This window comes from Ochotona curzoniae, unplaced genomic scaffold (assembly GCF_017591425.1).
Source record: "Ochotona curzoniae isolate NIBS_2020 unplaced genomic scaffold, NIBS_Ocur_1.0 contig_3190, whole genome shotgun sequence".
Taxonomy (NCBI): Eukaryota; Metazoa; Chordata; class Mammalia; order Lagomorpha; family Ochotonidae; genus Ochotona; species Ochotona curzoniae.
In genome coordinates this window covers 22,878,709-22,902,566 of record NW_024465751.1, presented here as the reverse complement: position 1 = coordinate 22,902,566, position 23,858 = coordinate 22,878,709, and the positions used below count along the sequence as shown (strand labels likewise).

Genomic DNA, 23,858 nt, shown 5'->3' with positions numbered 1-23,858 from the left:
AGTGATTCATGTAAAGTTGTATTCTAACAATTGAGAATCAAAACAATTATGCTTCAGAGAAAATTATCATTTGATTTTTTTGTGTTTGAGGATAAAACTATATAACATAAGGAATGTGAATATTGTAGTCAAAAAGTCTCTTTTTTAAATTCACACTTTGTTTTTGAAAATTTTCTTACTATGTTTCAAATCCCATTTGCCACAGTCAACTTTGAGATGTTTGCTAGCAGAAATTCTCTTGAATTTTGCTTTCATGCTATCTTTAAAGGAAGTTCAGCAGAACTGTATTTAAAATAAGAAAAAAAAATTCAAATGAAGTATTTGTTAGCTTTCTAAGCATTAATTTATGTTGTGCCTGTGATTAATGTTGGTTGGGGTTCTTAATATAGTTGTTATTACTGTTTTTCCCATTTGTTTCTTTCATGTATTTAATAATTTAAGATTATCTATAATTGATTACATTTAAGTTTGAAAATATGTATGGCATAGCAGTTTTTTTAAGAATGCAACTTTGATAATATTTTATGAAGATAAGCTTTGTTATTTCCCAAGTGATAGATGTAGATACTATTGTGTTTCCTGATGAATTTGGAACCTTTCTAAGATTCTTATTTAAATCCATTGGTGGAACAGATGCACCTACACATAATAATTTTGTTTTTAGACAATGTACAAAGCAGTGACTACCATTCTCACTGGAGAAATATCCTCAAGTACCTAAGTGATATTTTTTTCTATTTTAAAATGATTTTCAAATTTTACTTCCATTTTGTTGAAAAGGGAAACAAGACAGGACAGAAAAGGGGATAGAGAGAAATTGATCTTCCATCTACTTGTTCACTTCTTAAATACCAACAAAGCCGGGGCTTTGAGAAGTCAAGATTAGGTGCTAGGAACCTAATTCATGGCTCTCTCATGGAAGGCTAGGACTCAAGGACTTGAGCCATCCTCTGCTGCTTCCCACCAAATTGGAGTGCGGACTCAAACCAACATGCCAAAATGGGATGCCTTCACCAATACCTATCCCTTCTTGTTTTTAGGTAAAATTTAAATTTTAGTGGAAGCACATGATAAATACATAGTCATGTTCGAACACCAGGCATTAGTCCGTCTTGGAGAATATTTGGGTATTTTTCAATGAAAACTTTTTTTTTCTCATCACATGAGTAATATTGAGCCTCTAAGCCTTCTGTAGTAAGGTGACTGTTGATGTAGTCTGAAGTAATAGTCTATACTTGGGGGGACAGGGAGAACAATTCTGTGGGCACATAACACACAGCATAACAATGATCACATGTGGAGTTTTCTGTGTAATTTTCTGAAAGATAATTTACTAACAAGCATGGAATGATGTGGTAGAATTCATCATCCTAAAAGTGGTGCAGTTCCAGTCAAATCAATAATGCAGCAAATGTGTGCAATATATAGAATTATTAGAAATATGATTAGATAGAGCCTTGACTTGTTATTTAGCATATTCTTTTTCACTCCAACAAGTCCAGTGATTTAAGTTATTAATACTCCTATGGAATGAACGAGGTAAAGTGTACTTTTAAATTTCAGTTCACTTTCACTTGAGATTTCATAAAGTTAAAGGAACAGTGATTATATTTTTGGGGAATCTCAGATTGACTTTGAATTCAATTCAAAAGTAGAGAACTGCTTGGAAATATTAGCAAATACTCTTAATGTATAAAATTTTTCTTGTGGTCATGCAAAGTTAAGTCACATCAAGTACCTTTTCTTGTTTGCTTATCTGGATATAAAGACTAATTCAGTTGGAGTAGGTTGACAATGGTAGTTATGTCTAATTCTTAAGGGACAGAACATATGAATGTGTATGTGTATATGTTTCTGATTCTAAACATGTAAGTCTATAAAATATACAGTGATTCTGAAGATTTTCTCTGCCTACTGTTAAATATGTTTATAGCTGAGAGAATGGAACTAGCTGTTAGTTGTTGAAACAACACCAAGGGACAAATAGGCCTCTGCTCTTTCCCAGTATTACCAAGTTAAAGAAGCAACACACGAGAAATATTTTCATCAGCACCAAACCACATCTCATGGCACTGGAATGGAATTTTGCTATATAATCCAAGCTAAAGTAAATGAGAATCCATTTTTTAAACAAATAGCAATTGTAGTACATTTAAAGGAACATAATATAAAATTTTCCTAGAACTTTGAGCTCTTCCCAATCTTCATTTTGGAAACCTTCCACAATTTTTTTTCAGAAAAATTTGGAATCCCTCTGTCACCAGTTTCTTGGGTTAGAATTCTCCTCTATTCTTTACCTTTTGGACTGTCTACTTTTATCTCCATTAACCTTTTGCCTTGACTATAAACATTTATTGAAGGCTACCTCCTTTGTCGGTCCAGTAACTGCAAAGGTTATTGAGAAGTGGATGCTCACTTGACCTCTTTTATCCACATTAGATGATTCTAATTATTCCTAAGAAATGACACTTTTGACCCATTTTGTCCTTGTCAAGTTTTTCTGGTTGTGGGCTGTCTAAACGTGATACTCCAAGTTCAAGCTGTTTCCAGGAGTGCAGATTGTTTAAGTTACAATGTAGAGCCTCAAAAAGAGTACAGATTTTCTTTTTTATCTTTATTAAACTTGTTGTAACTGAAATCTGAGGCTTCTGTTACATATCTCAAACCATCTTCTTACTCTGAGATTGCCAGTATAAATATGATTTTTAACCTATGAAAACCCATAGGTTAACCTCAACATGGAAAAAAAATGAAGAAAAAATTTTTAGTAAATGAGAATAAACTACATTTTTCTGGGGTTTGTGCAACCGTGAGGCCTCAGCTGCTCTTTTACTTACGAGCTACCTGGACGCCATAGTCACCAAGGATTCCCAGCTGCTTACATTCTTCTATGACCATTTTGGTAAAGGCAAGCTGAGTTGCACATCAGCAATTACATGTTCTGCTGGGAGTAACATACCATTTCTTGTTCAGCTTCATTGCTCAAGGAAAGTTATATCACCATACATAACTTGAAAGTACACGGAAGTGTTGAACATTGTGGCACATAGGTTAAACTGCCAATCAGGAATCCTGTATCTGCATCCCATATTGGAATGAAAGACCCCCTCCCCTTCTTCAAATGCAGATTCCTTGGTAATAATATACCAAAGAGGGCAGCAGATGATGGATCAATACTTGGATCCCTGCCACACACGTGGAAGAGTCGATTGGGGTTCCTGTTTCCTGGCTTTGGCCTATTCCAGTCCTGGCTGTCACAAACTTTCAGAGGGTGAATTTAGCAGATGGACAATTTATGTGCAGTTCTGCCTTTCACACAAATACATCTTTTAAAAACAAAATAAATACCAGGAAAGTAGATGGTTGGAAATGGTTCACCACAAGGTTAAGTAGATGTTTTGTAAACATCACAATATATCTCTTGCCAACTGCCTTAGCCTCCCAAGTTGAATGATAGCAAAGGCAGGTGCAGTCCTTTTCATGCTGACTCTTCTGTTTGCTCTTTTGCCTTTTCTTCTACTTCTAAGAATGCCTGTATTAAATTGAATTCATCTGGATCATCTGAGATACTCTGATCTTTTTACTGATTCTGAAATTTGCTCACATCTTTAAAACCCCTTTAAACAACTTAAGTGAACAAGTTCACACAGGTTCAACGGGATTAGAGCAAGCCCTTCTTAAGAATCCCTTTACCTGCCCATCAAACCTTGTGTATCTATTCACTTTTCCCAACAGACTGGGTTAATTATATGCTTATAACACTACATCAACGTGTTGGCCTCACTTCCCTCAAGTGTAAAATAAACCAAGGAAACTTTAAGGTTGCTTCTGGCTCTTAACATTCTAGAAGTACATGAGTTCTTAGGCTAGTGAGAGATTTGGAAAAAGAAACCTAGTGATCAACATGGATATTTTCTATTCATGGATTTTTCTGGAAAGCAGATTTCATGTAATCCTGGCCAACTCATTCTCTCCTTGGCAGTCTTCTTTGAAGCCAAGTCAATCTTTATGAAAGTTATCTTCTTCCAAAAGAAATTGACTTACGTTTTTGAAACTATAATAACTGGTTCCTTGAGTTTTTTTTTTCCTTAAAAATCTAATTGTAGTATGCTTCACAGCTTTGGTGCAGCTTTCTACAAGTCTGTGATACATTTTTACCTCTGCCTTAATGATTTGGAGTAAAATAAACCAGATCCCCTTTAATGCAGTTTCTTCATACATGAGATTCTACCCATACTCAGATACAACATATTTTTGGCGAAGGTTTTAAAGATAGAATATGTCACATACCATTAAATAATGATATTGGTCACCTACTTTAATCTGAGTCGCAAAAACAAATTTTTGACTTTGATGGATGTATTTATTTGAAAGAGTTACAGAGAAAGAGAGTGGAGAAAGCAGGGCCAAAGCCCCTATCCACTGGCTCATTCCAACTGTCCTCAACAGCCTCAGCAGGATTAGACTGAAGGAAACCAGAACTCCATCTGGGTGTTCTGTAGAGGTGATAGGTTGCCATGTCCTTGGGCCATCTTCTTCTTCTTTTTTTTTTTAATTAAGATTTCTTTATTTTTATTGCAAAGTCAGATACACAGAGAGGAGGAGAGACAGAGAGGTAGATCTTCCGTTCATTGATTCACTCTCCAAGGAACCACAACAGCTGGAGCTGTGCCGATCCAAAGCAAGGAGCTAGAAACTTCATTCACGTCTCCCACACGGGTGCAGGAACCTGAGACTTTGGACAGTCCTCAACAGCCTTCCCAGGCTGCAATCAGGGAGCTGGGTAGGAAGTGGGGCTGCAGGATTAGAACATACACGCCTATGGGATCCCAGCACATGCAAGGCCAGGACTTTATGCACTAGGTTATTGCACCAAGACTTGGCCGTCTTCTATTGCTTTCCCTGGAACTTCAGCAGGGACTAAGTGAATGGAAAGCTGATACTTCCAACCGGTGCTCTGAGGTGCTCTGATACAGAATGTCAATATTGCAGTCTGCACTTCAGCCCACAACACTGTTTACTAAATCACCTTGTCTAAGGTCTGAATTTGCTCATGTACAAAGTGGGGAAAATGTTATTAACTAACACTTCCTTGAATTTAGAAATAAAGCAATATCCTTCAGGAGAATTATTCAGTAGCCAATGTTTACCAAATTCTCAAAAGAGTGAAACAAAGCATTAGTATTTTTTTTTATTCAAAGATCTGTTTATTTTTTTCAAAAAAAGCAGATTTATAGATCAGCGAAACAGAGAAAAAGATCTTCTATTGGCTAGTTCATTCCCCAAAATGTCTGTAACGATCAGAGCTGAATCAATCCGAATTCAGGAGCCACACATGGTTCAGACCACACATGGTCTTCTGGGTCTCACACATGGTTGTATGGTTCCAAGGCTTTGGACCATCCTCTGCTGCTTTTGCAGGGCACAAGCAGGAAGCTGGATGAGAAGTGAAACAGCCAGGAAACAAACTGGTTCCCTTACAGCACGCTGTGCTTGCAAGTGGAAGACTGGCCAGTTGATCCTGTGTGCCCACCCCTAGTATTTTAATAGTAAAAGGAGTAGTATTGGATAATGTGTCTTGGTTTACTCAGGCTGTCTGTTCATAGCACTGATATTATAGTCTTCTGGAAGCTCCTGCCTTGCCAAGCAAACCATAATGATTTCTCATGCTGGAGGTAGTAGTGTTTAGAACAAAGGTTAGTATTGATTTTAATGTCTTCCAGCTGTTTGACTTAATGAAAATTTTAAAATCTTTCATTTTCAGTTTTCTTTTAAATATAGATATATGAGGACCAAGTATGTAATAATTGTGTCTAGCAAAATGTCTATAAAATAGCATGCCTAGTAGTGCCTTTATTTTTTTTTCCTTGCTTAAAAAAAAAAACCCTGGCATTATGGCACTGTGGGTAAAGCTGCTACCTATGGTGCTGGCATTCCATGTGATGTAGGTTCAATTCCCAACTGCTTCACTTCTGATTCAGCTATGTATTAATTACGTGGGAAAAGCAATGGAGGGTGACCCAAGCCTTTGGGCCTCTGCCACCCACATAGAAGACTTGGAAAAAGATCCTGGCTCCTTGTTTTGCCCTGGCAGACCCCCTGATATGGGGTCATTTAGGGAGTGAACCAACAGATAGATTTCTGTCTCTGGAGCTGCCTTATATGTATATATTTGAAAGGCCATGAAGACACATGCGTGCACACACACACACACACACATATGTATAGATATATATATATATGTGTTCATTGCTTTTCTTCTGCTTGTAGAATTAAGCAGAAAGATTGTGTCTTGATATGTAAATCTCTTCAAAAAACTGTTCCTAATCTGTCCATTGAGACACATATTGCTATTATTTATTAATAATAATATAAATGGTGATTTACAATCACTATTACTGTTCTAGCTCATGTCACACACCAAAGAAGCTTTACAGATTTTTCCAAGAACTTAAGCCAGACTCAGAACAGTACTAATTGCTGTAACCTCTGTCCTCCTACACCAGTATTCAGCTGTGCCATTGCCTACTTGATTCCCAGCAACTGCAAACTTTCCTGTTTAACCTTTAAAATGCTGCATAGATGCTACTACCTCTCTTATGATGCCCTGTCAGACCCAACAAGACAGCAGATTCTCAGCCGACCTTCATCAGTCTCCCAAAGTTTACTTGTGGCTTAGTACCTATTGTATGGTATATTAGCATTCTACCAGTATTAAATGTATATACATGTCTGCATGCTTCACCAAAATGGTTTTAGTCTGATTCTCCACAGAATTTAGAAAGTGAAGATTATTATGATGAAGCATGTAATAGGGAAATTTGGGAACAGATATACACATGAAGAGCTATAAAGAGTTTATGAAAAATAAAATTAAAATATTAGTTCATGGGCTGAATGCACTGATAAAAATTTCTTGGCACGAATAAGTAAATCTGACGTCATCACAGAATATTAGGTTACTATGTTAAAGTCAATTATATTGTATATACCAGCAATGGACAAGAAGAATCTGAAAGTTAAAAAATAATATTGCTCATATTAAAAGTAAATGTAGAATAATGAAATACTTAGATATAAATTTGAGAAAATATTGGGCCCGGTGTGATAGCGTTGTGGTTAAAATCCTCGCCTTGAACGCACCAGGATCCCTTATGGGTGCCGGTTCTAAACCCTGCGGCTCCACTTCCCATCCAGCTCCCTGCTTGTGGCCTGGGAAAGCAGTCGAGGGTGGCCCAAAGCTTTCAGTCCCTATACCCCTGTGGGAAACCCAGAAGAAGCTCCTGGTTCCTGACTCCGAATTGGCTCAGCTCCAGCCATTGTGACCGCTTGAGGAGTGAACCATCGGACAGAGTATCTTCTGTGTCTCTCCTCCTTTCTGTATATTCACCTTGCTTATAAAAATAAATAAATCTTAAAAAAAAAAGTTCATTATACTAATTTTCATGAACTTTTCTAAAAACCCTTCAGAAATATGGATTTAAAAGTTGTACCATGGGCCCGGCGCGGTGGCGCAGTGGTTAAGGTCCTCGCCTTGAACACCCAGGATCCCATATGGGCGCCGGTTCTATCCCGGCAGCCCCGCTTCCCTTCCAGCTCCCTGCCTGTGGCCCGGGAAAGCAGTCGAGGACAGCCCAATGCTTTGGGACCCTGCACCCGTGTGGGAGACCCATAAGAGGCTCCTGGCTTCGGATCGGCATAGTATCGGCCGTTGTGCTCACTTGGGGAGTGAATCATGGGACAGAAGATCTTCCTCTCTGTATATCCACCTTTCCAATTAAAAAATAATAATAAAAATAAATCTTTTAAAAAAAAAGTTGTACCAAAAACTATTATCTCTAATTATATTTTCTGCAAACGTTTTGCAACATCCTGTGTGTGTGTGTGTGTGTGTGTGTGTGTGTGTGTGCGCATGCATGAGTATCACATAAATTCACTTATTTCATACAGGGATTTCAGGTAATTGTTTTTCTAAGTTATGCTGGTCAACTATTAAGATAAATAAACCATTAAAAATAATGACTCTAAAAGTGAGTCAAAGTGGAAATATAAATACTGAGATGTTACAATCTGTTATTTCTAATAAAATGCTTTTTAAAACAAACTTTGTTTTAAATGTATCCAGCATTGTTGACTTTTTTCTCATTAAGCTCCTTTTTATGGTAGTTTTAGCTTATTATAACACGTTAAGGAGGGGCTGGCATTCATCATATAAATAGTTTTTAAAAAGCCTTTGTAGTTAGCCATGGCTTGCTGTGTCTTATGCCACCTTTGTGTTCATGAGGCAGATGAGATGGATCCTGCAGTTTTCTGAAAGATTTGAACTCCTCAGGTTACATGGACTTCCTCAAGTGAATACTTGTTAATGCCAATTTGGTAAATTTATGATAGCATGTAGCATGTGGCAAATCCCAGAATGGGCTAAGATCTCGTTGGCAGAATTATATCTATGTGAAAATTCAGTTCAAAAAATTACCTTGAGACCCTTGTATTGTGCTCAGTGCTGTGGTTTTATGATATTTGATATACAGAACATGGGCTGGTGAATGATAAAAGTCTGAATGCACATTCACTGTGACTCATCAGAAAACACAGTCCTGCTGAGACTTACTTTATTTCTTCCCTAGCTTATTTTAGCCAAATACATTTATCAAGAGAACTTTAAAGATAAATAATTTGGTTGTCAAACAGCCCAAAATGATGAACCTTTTGAGCCTTGTATTTAAAATGCTCACTGAAAATATTTTGTTAGAAAGATAGCACTTGTCTCCCTGCTTCTCAGAGCAAGGGATGTCATGCTTTATTTGCTCTGCATTTGAATTTATTCACGAACAATGTGTATGGTGAATCATTAGCATTATTATTTCAGTTACATTCAAACTCATATCCATACTCAGTGAAGGGGGCTGGGTAGGTTTCATTATTCATTCTGAATAAGTTTCCACTCTGATATAAATGTTTCTCAGGACAGAGCTTTGAAATGGATCCTGATTCTTTAAATTCTTTCCTGTCTGTTTCAGGAAATAGTGAGATTCTGTTGATAGCCAAGTACAATGTGTCTAAAGTTCACTTCTAAACACTCTGCTCTTTGCCATGAAAGTCATCTGCATTCTCTTTATAATTCAGAGCCGCAAGAGATCTTTCTAATCTTAGAGATCTGATCCAGTATCATTTAGGGGAAAAAAAAATCCTTGATAATAATTCTACCATTCAGATTAATGAAAGCAGCAAAGTCTTACGGCTTCTGTCGTCTTCAAAAGATATCAGGAGACAGGGGAATAAGGACTTGAATTAGAGTCTGGGAGATTTACTTGTTTATAAAAATAAATTGATTAGTACTATTTTTGTTCAAGTTTTAATCAACGAAAGCAAATAGCATCTGTTTGTTATCACTCTTTCTACAGAAGACAAAGACACAGGTCCCAATGGTGCTGACTGCTGGTCCCAAGTGGCTGCTGGATGTGACTTGGCAAGGAGTGGAAGACAACAAAAACAATTGCATTGTGTACAGCAAAGGTAAATGTAAGATCATTTCCCTGTCTCTTTCTAAGTGTTGAAATCTGAGATTACAAAACAGTGCCAGAAGAGCTGGGATGGGAGTCCAGAGTATAATTTGATACCGTCCTCATTTTGTTCTTGTAAGTCTGTCTAACTTACAGTTTCAGGAAAACCTTGTGATTTTTTTTTCTGTACCACATAAAACAAAAGGAACCATATCATTAAATACTTAGTGCCTTTCATATTTACTTAGAGTAGTACTTGTGTGGCTTGACTGGTACCCTCCTTTTGCTGTTGGTTTTAGCGATAGCTAGATTTGATCAAATCACTGATTTCGGCTCAGAAGCATTATCTATCAAAAACTACATTCCTTTTGAAATTTAGCATTTCGTGTCAAGCTGTCTGTTCCAAGAGGCCCTATTTCTCAGTTCCCTGAAATCACACATTATTAGAGGGTAGCTAAAAATGAAACCTTTGCAAAGACCGAGTTCTTCCCCCCGGTGATTTCTGAAGGGCAGAGGCAGGTGGAAAGGAGGAAGCTGATGGCTTGCAGAGCCTTGCCTTTGATTTGCTCAGTGTGACATCCACATAGACTTCTGAGTGGGGACACTCTGGCTATCCAGGAGCCACAACTCAGGGATGCGACATGATGAGATTGACTCTCCTAACAGAACTGTTCTCCCGCGTGGTGCAGTTGGCACTCCTTTTTCCCATGGTTTAACTTATGGGCCCTTAGCTCTGTACTTTTGCATTGAAATCCCTATTCTCACTCCTCTGTAAATATTGCAAAACCTTGGACTTCTCATGTTTAATTTCTTTCAGCTTTCTTTTTTAACCAGAAAGACCTACTGAGATCAAAGATTTATTTGTACATTGAACCCAGAAACCATAAAAGCATGCAAGGGAACAGGCAAATAAGCACCCCTATCAATATATTACCATATAAAACACTAATCATAACATCAAAGACTCTTAAAAACTTGCTAGAAACAATTACAACTTGTTCCTATAATCATTACAATTTGTACACTTATAAGAGGATTGCTTCTAAACTACCATAAGCCTTTGAAATTTGAAACACCGGAAAGAAGGAATTTGCAAGCTAAAAAAAAAATCTGCACACCAGGATCTGATTATATTCCCTTTCCTCCTGTAATTGCTGGTCCGCAAACCACTAATTTTCTAACCTGAAGTACCTTTGTTGTACTGATGGGAGCTTTCAGTTTAAAAGAAAGTTTTCCTAGAGTATGTCAGTATAATCTACCACAATGTAAGGAAGTGTAGAGTGAATCCATTTACCCATGTCCACATTCAGCATGTAAAAGCTACCCTCATCTATAGGACCTGTTGTTAAGGACATGTTCATTTTGAGCAGTGTTGTAGCTTCCTCGGAGCAGTATCATATGAAGGAACCCTGGCTATAGCTATTGCTGTGGTATGATCCAAAAATTGTGTTGTACCTGTAGATAAGAAATTCTTTTAGAAAAGATTACTACTTAAAATCCCTAATCATTGTTCAATGCAATACCTTAACTTTGGTCATGTTTATGCCTGTTTAATATGACTGGTTGAACCTTAAGTTTTTGGCAATATGTAATTTTGGTTGACTTAGAAAATTGTATTAATTAATCTCATGAAACTCATCGAATCATAGTATGTACTTAACTTATATATTAATGTAATTAATTGATCAGGTAAATAATGAATGATTGCCTGATACTATAATAGACATATAATATACTCATGAACTCTATAAGTTGGTGCTATCATATTTTAATATACAAAAATAATTCGACTTTATTCAACCTGAATAAAGTTTCATTTTGCAGTTCAAATGTCAAAACTTCAGTAACCACTGTATATTTATTACTACATTTACTCCTTATCTAATAATATACTATATGTGGTAATCAACAAATTGTTCCTTTTTACCAAAGGTAAATAGGCTTATGCAAACCCAATCATTTGCCATCATCACACACCTTATAAGTTGTTAACTAGTGTTCAGATGTGTATCTGTGTATCTGATCTCAGTTGCACATTGGGCATTATGGCTGCTCAATGACATAGTCATAATTTTTCTCGTTTTGCACACATGACTCGTGTCACTACTATGGTATCTGTTATAAAGATCGGACAGTGAGATGGTCTAAATACAGGCCTTATTTCTTTTTTTTTTTTTTAAGATTTATTTTATTTATTTGAGAAGCTGAGTTACAGAGCTAGAGGGGTGGAGAGAGAACAAAAAAGAGATAGAATTCTCCCATTTGCTGGTTACTCCACAGGGGCCATGATGGCCATGGCTGTGCCATACCAAAGCCAGGAGCCAGCAGCTTCTTCTGGGTCTCCCATGCGGAGACAGTGGCCCAAGCAGTTGGGTTGTTCTTCAGTGATTTACCATGCATGTTAGCAGGAAGCTGGGTCAGATGTGAAGTAGCAAGGATTCAAAGCAGCATCTATATGGGATGCCAGTATAGCCAACTGCTACTTTACTCACTACACCACAATACCATTCATCTAGTATTGGTCTTGACAACTCCAAATCCCTTATTCTTTGTACTCTGTGATTCTGCTTTTTCTTTGATGCTGTTAAATGACAAGTAAATTATCTTAAAATGCTATGCCAAGGGATTACAAAGAAAATACAATAGTGGAACTTCCAAGAATGTGTTACATAGACCCCAAAGTTTAAAGGAAGAGCTTCATGATTGAATATCATGTATCATATATCTGTTGAATGTTTACAATGTACGTTAGTATTAATGATTTAGAAAATATCCTAGCAGTTAGTGTTGTATATAACAAATAAAGCTTCTGCCTGAGAGGTTGGCATCCATTATGTATACTGGTTCAAGTCCAAGCTACTCCACTTCTTGTCCAACTGCCTGCCAATATGCCTGGGAAAGCTATGGAAAATGGCTAAAATACTTGGGTACCTGAAACTCATGTGAAAGAACATTAGAACTTCTAGACTCCTGGCTTCAGCTTGGCCCATTGTCAGCTGTTCTGACCATTTAGGGAGTGAACCAGTGAGTGGGGGATTGTCTCTTTCTGTCCCTCCTCCTTTCTCTGTAACTCTTTCAAATACATTTTTTTTTTTTTAAAAAATTACAAAGTAAGGTACTGGGAAGCACTGTCACTGCTGCCAGGCCTCTGAAGCCTTCTGTCTCCCCAGGTACCATGCATTACAAACTTCCTCAAAGCAGAAGACACTTGCAGGTAGAAATGATGAATAATTTACAATCTTTTTTTAAAGCTTTTATTACATTTTTCCTTCTATTTTATTTTTAATTTTATGATACAATTCCATAGTCTCTGGGATTTCCCTTATAGATAGTTTAGATGTAAGAGGTAGTAACTTTAACATATAATGCATTTTAATGCTATGTATGTTAGGAATCCTACTGAAATTGGATGTTAAAGAAATATGCATATGTATGTGTGCTTCTAAGGTAGAAGGATTCCTTTGCTTATAGAACTGAGTCCGGGGCATTTTGGAACTTCAAGAATAATTCAACGTAATTGCAGAAAGAATCCCCAGACTGTTGACCTCTATTTGTCTTATAGATTTTTTTTTTTCCTTGTGAGAACATGGTTCTCAGAAGGATCTGTTCTACTAGAGGCAAGCTTGTGACTTTTCCATCAACCCTGAGAACTTGATGGAAAGGACAACTTTTCTGGAATTTGATTGGGTCATATTTCATACCAAAGTCAAAACTAGTTGATCTCCCAGACTCTAAGGGCAAACTGTGTCATTCTTGGGGATTAAGCCTAATTAGCCTATATCAGTGTCTAAGATGGAGGAGAAATAGTTGCTGTGATAAAACTGTGAATGCCTGACACAAAAGATGATTGCTTGATGGGCTTTGTGTTTGTTCGCATCTTTGCGTTTGTTTGCAACTCATTATTCATGATGTCTAAGTTACTCTCACTGAGAGTAAAAAATAATTCCTGAGCCACAGTTGCTTTTCCTTATTTATTTTGTAGGCGAAAACATAAGCTACTTACAAATTCTGTGTTAAAAGTATGAATATTGGACCCAGCTGTCTGTACCTATTTGCAAATGTAGTATAAATTGTTTATGCGTTGCATTTGTTAAAGATGTTCTACAAGATTTTTGACAGGATTTTTAAAATAGATTGTCTTATGGCGTGAAGGTCACTTAATGTGTGACTATTATGATTTTAGATATATATTACTCCTTAAAGTATTCTTAGATGTGGGTTTATAGCAAAATTAAATAGAACTATAAAGCTTTCATTTCCAGTGTCCATCAAATAATTATTATAAAATTATATTCCATCACTTAGTGCTGTTTGACAGGCTACCATCATCTTGTTTTATCAAAGCAAAAAGAAAAGATACAGTAGTTGGCATTAACATTCTAATCTGATGTACTTTTTTTCCTGCCTCAACTATCCCCTTGTCATTCCAGAAAGTAATTAGGTCATCCAGATATTGAAGGACCAGACTTGTTGGGTCATCTGTTTTTTGCCATTTTTCTCAACAGACTCCAGATAATTCTAATTTACTTATCTTGAGTGGAAAAATACTAAAAAGCCCCATGCTGAAGTTAAAAGGAGCTATGCTGGAGGGTAGGATGAGCCAAGGCCTGCCACTAACTCCTAAACTCCTCCCATCTGTTGAACCTCGGCTGTTTGCTTCTTTTCCTTGCTATACGCCCATAGGGTCTTGTTTAATATTTGCTAAGTATGATGACATATTTATAGATTACAAAATAATGAAGTCAGTGTTTTTGGTTTTGAGTTTCCAACATTAAACCTCTAGCATCTTCTATGTGAGTTTATTCCCTCAGTTCATTTACACTATGGATAACTAACACTTCTTAGTTTGTCATGGAATTGTTATTTCAAACTAGTGAGATTCTCTAGTTCATTCTGAGGCACAGAATAAACCTTCGCAACCAAAAAGGTGGGAAAGTACCAGTTCTCCCTCACTTCCAAACCACCATGGAAGATTTCTTAGCATGTGAAAGAATAGTATCATAGTGAAACATTTTATTTCATGTATAACCTTGCACAAATTATTTGTCCCCTCTAAATCCTCTTTTAGTCAGCTGTAAAAGTAAATGGCAACAATCATCTTGTAAGTGTTTTTATATAAAATGAAACCTTGACTATTTTTTAAGGAGTTCTTTATTTGATAAACAAAAACACATAGAGAAACAGAGATACAAAGATATTTTTTCCATCTACTGGTTCACACTCCAAATAGCACAAGAGCCAGGGATAGACCCCGGATGAAGCCGTCAGGCAGGAACTCAGTCCTGGTCCCCCTGATGAATGTCAGGAGCCCAGGTGTTTGGATTGTGCCTATCCAGTCACATTAACAACAACCTTGACCAGACATGGAGCAGTAGAGGCTCTGATATGGATGCCAGTGTTACAAGCTGTGCCTCCTCCTATGCACCACAACAATGAACCCTAGCATTGTAAAGAAGCACACAGTGTGTATGACACAGTGTATATTACTACAATGCTACTGCTGATTGTCTTCTACCTAGCCCAGTCTGTCCCTATGGTAATATATTGATTCATTTGTAAAGAGAACAAGGCTTTCAGTTGTCAGCATGCACTGTGTAAAAGAAAAAGATCATCTGATATCAGATTTATAGTGAAGAATTCTGTCGGTCTCACTGTGACATTTTGAACCCACTTCTAACAGCAGACATATCACAGATTCAGGAGCCTAGGTCTGAGGACATCATTGAATTTGTTTTTTGTTTGTTTGTTTTATTTTTTTTTCTTCTTAGGCCTATGGCTTTTAAAACTTTTTCATTTGTCTTATTTGTTATTTAAGAGGGAGAAGACAGAATACAGCAGAGTGACAACTGTTGGCTTAGACCCTAAATGCTCACAAGGCTGGTCCAGGGGAAAGCTGAAGCCAAGCAACCAGAGCCCAATTCTAGTCTCCTATATATATGATAGATGCATGATTACTTGATCCATCACCTGCTACCTCTTAGGGTCACATTGCCAGAAAGCCAGAATCAGAACCCAGGCCTGCAATATGGAGCACAAACATCCTCGCAAGCATTTCAGCCCAAAGGCCAAAAAGCTCATCCCACTATATTTTTTAAAGATTTGTTTAGTTTTTATTTGAAAGGCACAGTAAGGGCGGCATAGAGAGAAGGGGACAAAGAGCAAATTGGGGAGAGAGAAAAGAAGAGAGGAAGGGAAGGAGAACTTTCACTTCCTGGTTATTCCTCAGAAGGCTATAGCATGGGAGCCAGAAACTCCATTCTCATTTCCTGCCAGGATGAACCATTTTCCACCACCATCCCAGATGTTTTAGTTGGAAACTGGACCCAAAGCAGAGAAGCCACTAGATATAGAAAAAACTTTCACTCTTACGTGATGCAACATTTCCTATACTGCTGTAAACTCCTGATACTTCAACAATGTGGCCCGTATCAATTATTCTTAATGAAAATGTTGTATATTATGTTAATATAAAAGCAATGTTAATACCAGTATCCATAACAGCCGTTATACTTACAACACTCGATTCACTTCAATAACTTTTGTAATCACTAAATACTTTCTCATTATTGCCATCATAACTCATGAAGTGGAGAGCACTGGTTTCGTTTTAAAGATGGATAAACTGAGGCTTATGTAGGTTCAATTTGAACTTATAGCTCATGAGTTGGAAATCAGTTCTATGAATATAGAAGTTAATTTTTCAATTGTGACAATAATAGACTTGTAAATTCAAATCTGATCTAGCTTGGGTGCATAACTTTCCACACAGGGACAAAATTGATCAAGTTTTCAAAGCAAATATCTTATTGTAAGAATTGTTGCAAAAGTCTGAACCATTTTTTGCCTACAATAAGATCATAGCATGTTATTGGAATTTTGCAATGACAGGCTTTTTTTTAACATGGTAGCCAATATTACAATAGCATATAAACTGATATTTAAGTTTTTGCAGAATCTAATATTACATAAATAATACATTTAAAGCAGAAAAATTATGCTCATTTTATGTATGTGCTTAATTACTCAATAATTGATAGAAACTGAGTAGTTGCCTGGCTTTACAGTATTCTTACAAGAGGGTGAGTGCCTGAACCAAATATTTAGCAGTGGGAATTATAAAATCATAAGGCGATTAAGTTAGCTAGTCGCAGAATTCCAATATTGCTTTTTAAATGACTTCAGGATATAGGAGGTACTAAGGTTATTATCTGTTATCAGGAATACAGTGGAATTGTACAACTGGATAATAACCAAACAAACTGACACAATGTAAAATTACATTATCAGTGTGTTAAAACAAAATTGCGCCCTAAAGGAGTCCACATGCCAGCTCAGAGCTGCAGTGTAATTATGCTTAACTCTGATAATTAAAATACAACGGAGATCAACAGAATCATTTTCATTAAGAAAATTATTAATGATGGTGGTATAACAGTAATTGATTGCAGAGCACCACAGGATAACACGATGCTGAAAACCCAACATGTTTCATGAACATATGAGATTTTTTTTCTAGTTATGTTCTCTATTAGAGAGATACAGTTTGAATAGTGTGCAATTTATTATGCCTGTTCTAGAAATCAGCGATTGTAAAATGGTTTCTTTCGAAAGCCACAGTTTTGATTCAAATTGTCATTTCTGAGGGGCTCTTAAGGTTAAGGCAAGTGACCCTGCTAGTAACTATGCTGTTTATAGTAGAGCTCTCTGTTGCAAATTGCAGAATGACCCCAACTTCAGCAAAGAACAAGGACTTCTGTCATTTCCATTGCATCTACTGTTTTCACAATTATGCTGGTTTTAGTGATGTTATGTTTCAATCTGAGGTTGATCCTATGAATAGTTTATGCCCTTGTTTATTATAACTGCATGTCATATGATGTGAAAAAATAATTTATTTTCAAAAAAACATCATTGTGAATTTTCTTAGTGGAATATTGGTAAATAGCCCTGTATAATAATACCATTAATTACTTCAGTGGATTAGATGTGCTATCATATGTGGGGGAGAAAATATCCTAAACCACTTCGGATCGCTGCGTGAATGGAGTTTCTGTCTCTTAGGGGCAAAAACCCAGTCAGAATGTTGGCAAATGATAAGAACTAAGAATATATCAGTTTTATGAGTGTAAAAATAAGAAATGAAGAGCAGGGTCTTTGGAGAGGTGACTCACAATCATTCAGGGATGTTAACTTGTCATTCAAAGAGATGTTAATCTTGAAAGCTACCCCCAGAAGTACCTTTGTCAGTTAAAATGAGGGACAACTTTTTAAAGCAGATTTTTTTGAGTAAGATACTGTAAGATACTTACTGTCCAACATAGAAAAAAGTTTATGTTATAATTTTATATCTGAAATAAAGCAGGATATGTGGTTTTATGCATCTAGAATAATTATAATTATATTCTAAAAGTATATGTTCAACTGTAAAATTTAAAATTTTCTGTAATTCTTTCTGGAGCATTTTAAAAAGAGAATTTATTTGACAGGTGAAGTTAGTGCGAAAAAGGGAGAGAGTTCCAAGAGAAATCCCCAATCTACTGGTTCACTTACCAAGTAATTTAGTTACAAGAGCTGGGATTTATCCAGGCTGACACCAAGGACCTAGAACTCCATTCAGGTGTCCTACATGGATAGGAGGATCCCAATTACTTTGGTCATCTTCCCCTGCAGGCCCATTACCTGGAAGCTGAATCACATTGGAGCTGCCACAACTCTGGTTCTCATGGGTAGCTGGTATTGCTGGCAGTGGTTTTACCTTCCATGTCATGACACTAACTCCTGGATAGGTTTTTTTTTTATTCTCTTATAGTTTCTTATAAGAAATATATGCAAATGAAAACTACTCTTTGTTTTAATTATTCTTAGTCTTATTGATGTGGTCTGGTTTGGAAAGTCAGCTGTTATGCTAATTTAATTTTATTTTTGGAGAAGGTCTAACTTACACTGATCTTTTATTGTTCAGTTACCAATATTACAAAAATTTTGCCATAATTTAGATTACCATATATCAAAAGAAAAGACTAAAATCCAATAAATAAATAAATAAACTATGCCTTACCTATTAACTGGTCCTTTACAGAAGTTAAATTATTTCCCAGTATAGAATTATTTTTCTTTGGTATCACTATTGATGTGCTTTTTTTCTTCTCTTAAGATCGTTTTTAATGTGCAAGTAGTTAAGCAAATGCTACAAATATGATGTGTCTTCCTATCATGAGAAATACAAGGTAACATCTAGGATTATTGAAAAAGCTTGGTTGATGGACATTGCAAGTTTAGCCTCACATTGTCAAACATGGACTCATAAAAGATGTGTAATTTTGATTGGGTATTGACAGTTGAATATCAGTTTGAGATATTGGGTTAAGACACTTAAAGAAGTTGACATTGTGCATCTGAAAACCTTACAGGCTGTGAGGTATATTGTGTATCCTTCAGAATATCAACATACTTAAGAAAACTTACAAACCAGATTTGTTAGGGACAACCCTCCAGGACTCACCCACCTTGCTCTACTCACTTCAAAACCCAGTTCTTTCCAACACCACGTGGACTTCATTTCTGCACCCCACCATCAGCACTGTCCTGTCCATGGACCTCTCCTGTTCTTACTTGGAGGCTTCCCACTTGAATTTGATCTCCCATCATTCTATTCTAATCATTTACTTTTACCTTCTTATGCCTTTCCTTCTCTCTCAATCTCTCTCCTCTTCCACCCTTTCCCACACTGACCTTTCCTCCCCTGGTTATCCCCCATGTTATACACAACAGCAGAAATTAAATGAGCTGGAAGTCCTCTCACTAACATCTGATCTAAGGTATTATGTAATCATTTGCTCAAAATAAAACAAATGGACCACTACCACTAACATCAACAATGAAAGAAGCTGACTGTATTTTGCATTCTACCATAAGATGAACATGAGCACTCAATGTATTTTCTAGTCTTCCAGAGAAATATTTCAGATTTGTGTCCCTCTTGTTAGACTTCTGCACTCCGTATCTGATAATGACCTTGTTTCTTGTTTCACAGAGAAAATGGAAAAGTGGTAGTATATTGAACCCTCCAGTGACTTTGCATCGTAACACAGGCTTTTACACACTTCTTAGAGGACAAAGCCTGCTTTTGTAAATAAAGTACTGTTGGTACACAGACACAACAGTTGGTTTATACATTATCTATAGCTGCTACCATACAAAATCAAAGTCTCACTATTCCGGCTCCCTGAATACGAAAACTCCCTTCACTTCACAGAGAGGGACTGCTGCTTTACTCAGTAGAAGGCCTGGGTATATAGATAACAGCTTTTTCTGAGTATCCTCCAAGTTTTAACTCCCCCACTCACCTTTCCTTTTAATTACCATGTTTCTTTACTTCTGGGATTCTTCAGAATAAGTCTGCCTGCTTTTTGTTGGTTAGTGGATACTAGAATTTCTGTTTTTTATTCTCTGTTTTGTCATTTGTCACTCCATCAGTTTTCTAGCTTCCAAGATTTTCTTGACTTCTACTGCCCTTCCTGCCCCATCCTTGCCCTTATCTTACTTTTTTTCTTATTCACTGTCAGTTTAATGAAGGAGAGTAGAAATACACGCATGCAATCAAATCACAATAGTCAATTAGAATCCCTCCCTACTTCTTGCTGCTTTTCTTATTCAGATTTCTGCATGTTTCTTTCCTTCATTCTTTTGATATTTTTTAATTCTAGCATCTTTTCATCTGTTGAGATTTTGTCTTCAAAGTTCCGTTGAAGTAGTTCTTTTTTATAGTCTTCCTTTGCCAATTTCTTATTCCACAGTGCTTGACTTAATCATCCCTTGCCATGCCACTAACAAGTTTCTCTATCATTAGCCATTCATTAAGTATTACCATCCTTCTTTATCTTCTCATTTATATATTCCCTATATTACTTCACTTATATTTTTAAATATCCTGTCACTGTGATTTTATTTCTTATTCATCTCCACAGATTCACTCTATTGCAATTGTACTCATTTAAATTCCTCAGGTATCTTTGTATCTATCTTTATGCATCATGTCATCATCTTTACCATTGTTCAGAGGTACAATTCAAGACATAACACATGTAAGAGCCTGTGAAAAGCTTTCTCTGTCCCAACTTAGTTGTGACTATCTCAAAGGCAATCACTTCATTACTCACTGATGTAACTTCACAACCATCACATTGTATGCATTCACTTAATTTTGAATCATTATTAAAGTTAGCTTCATGATGTATTATTCAGCAATGTAAACCCTGGTGTGACTTGCTTTATAAAAAGTAATAATATGGGAACCAGTGCTTACAACATCATTCTCCCCGCATCTAGAAATGGCCTGTTATATGTTAGGGTATATGGAACAAAAGGATTTCTTTTGAATGTTCCATATATAAAATTCTACTATATCAGTCAGAATGAGAGTGTCTAAATGGATTTAAAACAATTAAAATCTAAATGAATTTAAAATGTGCCCCCCCCCGCCCATACTTACAAGGTGGGTAAAGGTGCGTCATCCCATATGCATATCAGTTCAAATTAGAAATCACAAATGCAGTTCCTTGCTAATGTGGCTATGAACCAATGAACAAAATAGCTCAAGTTCTTGGGTTCCTGCTCCCATGTGGAAGACCCAAAACACCCCCAGGTTGCTGGCTGTGGAATGACCCAGCTTAGGCCATTGCTGTCATTTGTAAGTGAACCAACAGAGGGAAGAGCTCAATCTTGTTTCTCTCTCTTTCTTTGTCTGAATTTCTCTCTTTCTCTGTAGCTCTGCCTTTAAAATAACTGGATAAATTTTTTTTTAACAAAAATAGATGCCATTAAATTATAGGGCTTTCTTTCACATCTTTGCTTAAAAACCATGGCAAAACATTGCCTGTTACTGCACAGTTCTTTCTTTGTCTTCTTTACAACAGCAGTTATCATGCCTATCGCCCCTGATTCTTTATGGAAGAAAAGCTGTCTAGACTCTAACCTTTGTTCTATGACCTGAAATTGGGGACATTTCATTTTACCTTTGGTGTAGAAGTCAACTCAATTTTTAAGGCTGTTTTTAAGCTTAAAAGGTCATTTTAGATGCCATGACATACAGCAGTACTTTGCAAAAGATGTATTCTCATTAGTCTATCTGAGCATTGTGAATACTACTAGACAACAGTGGAGTCAGCCAAGATAGAATAGTGTTGTGTTGCAGGCAAGACATCCCATTCAAGGGAAAGGATCAGAAGTACATGCATTTAAGGATGATGAGTAGGTAACTTCTTTTTTTTTTTCATGTAGTTCTAGCTATCTACCATTAAAATTCAATGAATATAAATTACATACTGCCAGTTTTTTCCCAATTAAGCATTTATCATTATCTAGTCAATATTGTCAATAAAGACTTTAAAAAACCATGCTCAAACATATTATCTTTAGTTTATGTACTGTATAAAGAATGCATAGGGATAGAGGCTGATTAGTGAGTAACTTAAGGTTTCATAATGAATTTGAAAAAAAAGAAGTAATGTATTATATTTACTTCTCTGCCCAAACGATATGTAACTATTTATGAAATAGTAAATATCACTTTGGAGTCTCAGTTTCAAAAGTGATTTTTATGCAAATGGAATGAAATTCTAATTTCTGCTGTGTTGCTGTGTTTTGAGTAGGTTTCTCAAAACACATTTTTTTCCATCAAATTTTCTCATGTATCAAATCAAAAGACTTGATCTTTTTGTTATTGTTGTTGTTGAAGATTTATTTATTTAATTGAAAGGCAGAGTTAAAGAGAGAAGGAGACACACAGGGAAACAGATCTTCCATTTATTGGTTCACTTCTCCAATGGCCACAAATGCTGAAGCTGGACTGGTTGGAAGCCAGGAATCAGGAGCTTCACCCAGGTCTTCATGGGGGTACATCATCCTCTGCTTTCCCAGGCTCATTAGGAGGGACCTAGCTCTAAAGTGGAGCAGCTGGGACTCAAACCAGTGCCCATTTTGGATGCTAGCACAAAGGAGGATACCTTCACATGCTGTACTGCAGTACTGTCTCAGAATGCCTTGATCTTTTTTTTGAAGTATTTTTTTTAAAGATTTATTTATTTTTATTGGAAAGTCAGATATACAGAGAGGAGGAGAGACAGCAAGGAAGGTCTTGTATCTGCTGATTTTACTTCCCAAATAGCCGCAATGCTCAGAGCTTTGCTGATCCGAAGCCAGGAACGTGCAAGTGCAGGGTCCAAAGGCTTTGGGCCATCCCCAACTGCTCCCTCAGGCCACAAGCAGGGAGCTGTATGAGAAGCGGGGCCTACTGGGGCTCAAACCTGTGCCATTATGGGATCACAATGCGTGCAAGAAAAGGTCTTTAACCGCTAGGCTACCACACCAGGCCTGAGAATGCCTTGATCTTAACCCTGTAGAAGCAAATAGAGTGGTCACTGAGGCATATTTGGACCACTTGTTGTCATTGCCAGTGTAAAGACTGAGCTTGTGAATGGGAGCTCTTCTACTTTTCTCATCACTGACTTAGAAAATATAGGAACAAACTAAAAAAAATGTAAACTTTAATTTTACCCATGATTTTTCATTATTTTTAAAGTTTACTGTCTCAAGAGAAATAGCTAAAATCACCTTTGCTCATATTCAACAATGAAGTGAGTTATAATAAAGCAAACCATTGCATGAAATTTGATATCTGTAGGTTCTTCAGATTGTTGAGATCTAATAGTTGAGGCCCTACTGTGTGCCACATAGGAACCTGTTAATTTTTTTATGATGTGCTCAAGCTATGTTTTATATTTATTGATACTAGAGTATAGTTGTCCACATCTGAATTACTCATTTTTGAAAGAAAGTTGAGTAATGTTTTGGTGCTTATAGTATGATCTTCCAGTCTGCACTATGACATCATTTTGTTAGAAATGCAAATCCTCACAACCAATCCAGACCCAGAGATTCAGAATCTTCATTCTAACAAGACCTCAGGTGATTTTAATGAGATTTAAAGTTTGGGAAGCTACAGCCTAGTGACACTAACCTGACTTTAGCAGAAGGGTACACTGTAGGGTGGAAATAGTTAACCTTGCTGGATAGTGGCATAATAACAAGGGAGACTTGAGAACTTATTTACAAGTCAAAGGCAAATAACAAACACAGAACATGAGACTGTCAATAAAAGAAAAAGGAAAATGTTGAAAAATTCTCCATATTCTGTCTTCAAATACACAACAGCTTAAGTGCTGTCTTTTAGTGATACACTCTTTTGTCCCCACAAATGGAATTATAGAAAGGGAAAATGCCACCCTGCTCTGTTTAATGTGACCATTTATTGTTTTTTTACCTCATCTCTGCAATACCTCTTAATTTATGGTAGGC

The 23,858-nt window shown here is 36.6% G+C and overlaps 1 protein-coding gene across 1 annotated transcript in view; it reads left to right on the top strand.

The window, feature by feature from the left end:
* Positions 1 to 23,858, top strand: part of ZFPM2 (zinc finger protein, FOG family member 2) — a 433,560-nt gene that overhangs the window by 275,709 nt on the left and 133,993 nt on the right. The window contains exon 5 of the mRNA XM_040979429.1: positions 9,405 to 9,516. Within this exon, the coding sequence (XP_040835363.1) occupies positions 9,405 to 9,516 (112 nt within the window). The remainder of the gene's footprint in view (positions 1 to 9,404; positions 9,517 to 23,858) is intronic.